At 31.3% G+C, this 5,031-nt stretch overlaps 1 protein-coding gene across 1 annotated transcript in view; it reads right to left on the bottom strand.

Annotated features, from left to right (window-relative positions):
• LOC104777468 (transcription factor bHLH80-like) overlaps positions 1 to 1,642 on the bottom strand; it is a 3,430-nt gene extending 1,788 nt beyond the window's left edge. The window contains exons 1-3 of the mRNA XM_010501729.2: positions 1,048 to 1,642; positions 369 to 503; positions 194 to 259 (exon numbers count right to left, since the gene is read on the bottom strand). Coding sequence (XP_010500031.1) covers positions 194 to 259; positions 369 to 503; positions 1,048 to 1,518 — 672 coding nt within the window. The 5' untranslated portion in view covers positions 1,519 to 1,642. The remainder of the gene's footprint in view (positions 1 to 193; positions 260 to 368; positions 504 to 1,047) is intronic.

Genomic DNA, 5,031 nt, shown 5'->3' with positions numbered 1-5,031 from the left:
TTATGGACTATGGAGTAGATAGTTTTGAAGTTCCATTAATGCCTTCACAATCATCAACAGTTAACATCAAAATTCCTTTACAGCTAAGCTTAAGCATTAAGCATATATAATCTTGGCCCATTTCATAACTTTTTTTATAAAAAAAATTCCAAGAGAACTGGAAATCAGTCTGCCCTGTAAAAAGAAATTTTACCTTATCCATGTTAGGAACAAGTTCTTGCAGCCGCCTGATCCGATCGCTTATTCGTGTTCTCCTCACCTAAAACGATAAATGGAAGAAAGCTTAATAACAAAACAAGAACGAGACAGAAACAAAATCACTACTGCAAAGCATCATCTAGCACAAGGTTTTAAAGTAAAATAAATACCCGCTCGGCAATGCTACGAGGATGAGTTGCACAACCTCGTTTAGCACGAACCCTACAAGGAACTGAATCCTCAAGAAGCTTGTCCATGTTCATATCCATCATTCCTGATATCCCACCACTCATTTGCTCTTCTTTCTACTCAACAGAACAAAAGGGCAGAGTTTAGTATCCATCAAAACATTTCTTATCTAACTAAGAGGCACCATTCCGAAACTAGTCAAGTTACACGATCTTCCGATATGGCAAACCTTACATGTAAGGATCAATACATCAAAAATGGACTTTGAGCAGTGACTAATGGAAGGCACTTTATGTGCTGCCATCTAACTAATACACGCTTTACGCAACACAACCACAGGATAACAAAGAAAACAAAAAAAAAAAAAACTGCAACTTGCTGGGATTTTGTTTCAAACAAATGCAAGTTGACAAATTAGACAAGACTACTACTACTACTACTCTTTTACATCCTTATTGTCTCCACAAATCGAACAATTCAAACACCCATATTAAACAATAACCGTATCAATCGAACTCAAGTCAGAACCTGAACTCAGCATTTTGACCATAAAAATTCAGACAAGTTGACAATAAAGTAAACAAAAGATCATTCAATAAAGTTCACATCTTTTTGGCAGGTTGAATCTGACTTAGTACTAAATACTTGAGAGAATCTTACCATCTGAGAAGAGAAGTGTGCTTCATCCATATCCCTAGACCGTTTGGTCGGAGAAATGTCAACGTTCGGCGACAAGTAATCATAACTCGCCGGAATCCCAAAATTAGAGAAAAACCCATCAGTCCCAGCACAAGACCCACTAAGAAAATCCGCCGGAGAACTATTCTGACGGTGAAAGCCACCACCTTGGTGAGTAGTACTATACAAACCCTGCTCAACAGAACTCGGGAACTCGAACGAATCACGACTCGTTATCACACCAGCGTTGTTGTTGTTGTTACCAGTAAGAAGCTCTGTTAAACAAAGATTAGGTTTCAAACCATCTCCCTCTTCTTCTTCAAGTAGGGTTTCAATCCAAGTAGCTGGAGCTGAACGGATCCGAGATAACCCACTTCGACTCATCTCTCCTCCTCCTCCTCCTCCTCGTCCACCGTCCTCACCACTTCCGTCGCCGACATTAGTTGATTGCATCGGTTGTTTCTTCTCTTCTCAACGGCGAAATGGCTCAGTCGGTGAAATTGAATTGAAAATTTTCAGTGGAGACAATTAGACAAAGAGACACAGCAGAGCCAGACCTGATTGTTCTCTTCTCCGATTGTTTTGTCTTTTAGTTGAATTTTTTTGTTTTTCTACCGTGTGATTATTTTTTAACACGGATACGTAAACCTGATCGTTGGATTTAGATACTTTGTTGAATTTGACTAAGATCTAACGGTAAAGAAGGTAGAGTTTAGGTGCGGCGCGTAACTTTGGAATAAGTCTAGCTTTTGCGTCACTGTTGCTCCTTTTTTTCTTTCGTTTCAGTGGATATGGTTTCATTTATTCGTCTACGCGCAATTGTAACGCGTGAGTTTCAACTTCCGAGTCTTGACCGCGAGTAGGTCTGGGCATTCGGTTAACCATTCGGTTTCGGTTCGTTTGTATTCGGTTTCGGTTATTTTGGATATAGTAATATAATAACCATTTGGATATTTTTAAAATTTCGGTTCGGTTCGGTTCGGTTTCTTTCGGTTCGGTTTCGGTTTGGTTATTTAAATAAATAACCATAACTAACATAAATTATATTAACATTAACCAAATAAACCAAATATAACCAAAACTAACCGAATATAACCAAAATTAACCAAATATACAATAACAAAAATACAAAAAAGGGAAAAATATGGATTCAATTTTACAAAATAGTATTTAACTTTGTAAATTCAAAATAATAACATTTACATATATTGATTATTTAAAATATTTAATTGTTTTGAATCTAGAAATAATTTATATTTTAAGTTTATTTTATAGTTTGCATAATATTAAGTATATAATATTTGATATCTTCTAGGTTTTCAGATATTTCGGTTAACCATTTAATTGTCGGTTCGGTTCGGTTCGGTTTCGGTTAGTTTGGATATAGATTTTTACTAACCATTCGGGTATTTGAAGAATTTCGGTTCGGTTCGGTTTGGTTTTTTTCGGTTCGGTTTCGGTCGGTTATTTGGTTATCGGTTATTTTGCCCAGCCCTAACCGCGAGGTTAGGGAAGGGGAGAGAGAAATATCTGAAATTGGAAACAAATTTGAAACTGTTTTTTTTTTTTTTGTTATTTTCATGTTGGAGGATTCATCAAACTTAATATTATTATTAGGTAACAATCCGCACATAGTGCGGGATAAATCTATGCAGATAATATTAGAGTTTTGAGTAAAGTTATTTTCAAGAATCTAAAATATGTTTGTGTAAAAAAAAAATATAACTCGTGGGAATATGTTTAGATCATCAAACTATAATGTATTAACTAAATATATGTATAAACAGCTCTTTCTTCAATCTATGCAAGATTTTTTAAAAAAACTTTTTTTTTAATTTTGAGTAAGAATATGTTTCATCCGTAAAATATTATATCAGTGGTATTAAATAAGTCAATTCCCTATAATAATGATTATTGTGATGATTTTATTTTAGAAAATTTAAATATGTGAATAGTAATCCATAATTTTTTAATAGGTGAATAAATTCTGGTTATGAAAACGTTTTAGATCTAATAATTTTATATTTTAATAATTAAATATGTTATAAAAATGATTGAAATAAATTTTCAAATTGAAATGTTTTACTTTTTTTATTAATTGAAAAGGAATATTCATTAATCATTCAATATTAATTATGTGTAAATATCCATAAAAATGAGGGTAATAAATTTATTGTTGTCTTAAGCTCTCTAACGACAACACATCAACATTTTCTTGAGAATGCTTCTCTATTAATATATAGGGATTTTTTCCACAGAAAAATAACAAGTTGGCTATGATACCAATTGCAAAGACCATTAATGAATATTAATATTAGTTGTATTAATTGATTTAAACATACTAATATTGTAACATAGAAACTCAACACATTTCATATTTAGTTAGAGAACAAATATATATATATATATATATATATATATATATATATATACCAAGTATATCATATTTAGTTAGAGAAGTATGGGGAAAATGTAATAATGGGATTATTCAGGTTTAAGAAATTGTATTTTTAAGTTTTCCACTAAGAAGTTATTCGCGTTGATAAAAGCTTTTGCATTTGTCTAATATTTTCGTGCATGTATTTAAAGTAATTAAACATTTTTTTATATTTTTAAGTGTAAAGATAGAGTGGAGCCGAACTTATAACATCCGATTAATCTTTCAGGATGAGTATAGTCCTCGAGTAGTGGACTGATACTCTTAAGACCATCTCAATGTACTATACTTTTTGCTCTAAAATAGAGTAATTTAAAAATAGAGTAGAGTTTCTATCTAATGTATTACATAATTTTAGTTAATTTTATAAAATTATGTATGTTAAGTGTATTTCATTCTCGTTATAATAAAATGTTATTAGAAAAATAGTTACATTAGGTAGATGTCTCAGTAATATTCAATATGGCAAAAAAGCATAAATTATGCTGCATTAATAAATATATATAATATTAAGTAAGTGACGAAAAAAGAAAACAATTCAAGTTGCTGTAGAGAAAAAAAAACAAAAGCAATTGAAGTTATCACCGAGCCCATGATACCATCCATGTTATGTTTGTTGAAAACATTTGTTTTTGTACAACCCATGTTGTTCAGTTGTTGTTCGTAAATAGCATAAAGAGTTATTAAACAAAAGAGAATTAAATTTAAGAGACTAAAGTATAAATAAAAAAGTTCACATTTAAAATAGAGTAGAAAATATTATAGAATTTGTTAGAAATACATTTTTAGGATAACCTTTTCAAAAATACATTTTTTGAATATTTTTATTTTTATCATTTTTTGCACAATTACAATATGTTAAATTAATTTTTCAGAATTTTTTTTATGTTTGGATTCTCTATTTTATATTTAGGATATAGTTTTTAAGATTAGAGTTTAGTATTTAAAGTTTAGAACTTAGAATTTAGTTGTTTTATATATAGAAAAGGGGTATTTTTAAAAATAGACAACATGAAAAGGTATTTTAAAAAGTGACATAAGAAAAATAGTATTTTTGAAAACTCCCAAAATATCATTACTCTATATATAAGTTATCTCATTTTTTCTCTATTTTAGAGTAAAATATAAAGTAGGTTTGGAGAAGATTTTACTCTATAATTAGAGTTTTTACTCTAAATTAGAATAGGTTTGGAGATGCCCTAAAGCATGACATCATGTATATTGACTGATCAAATAGAGTGATTTAGTAAATTGAGGAGAATTGATATTTGTCTTGATATGATCGTGGCCAGCAAGGAGACAGAAGCTGCAGAGAAACCGGAGATCGTGGGAAGGATCACTCGTTCAAGAACTAAGAAGATGGCCAAGGAAGCTCATACACTCATAGCTGACGGGTCATTCAATCTACCGAGGATCCAAGTCTTCAACATATCCACCCTGAAGACTTCACCCGGTAATGATAACTAGATAACTTAGGTGTGAAGTTTGTACTCTTTTTCCCATAGCTGAATTTTGTCCCAATGGGTTTT

The sequence above is a fragment of the Camelina sativa genome, chromosome 3 (genome assembly GCF_000633955.1).
Source record: "Camelina sativa cultivar DH55 chromosome 3, Cs, whole genome shotgun sequence".
In the NCBI taxonomy this organism is placed as follows: domain Eukaryota; kingdom Viridiplantae; phylum Streptophyta; class Magnoliopsida; order Brassicales; family Brassicaceae; genus Camelina; species Camelina sativa.
The sequence above is the reverse complement of the archived record's forward strand: the minus strand, read 5'-3'. Positions and strand labels throughout refer to the sequence as shown.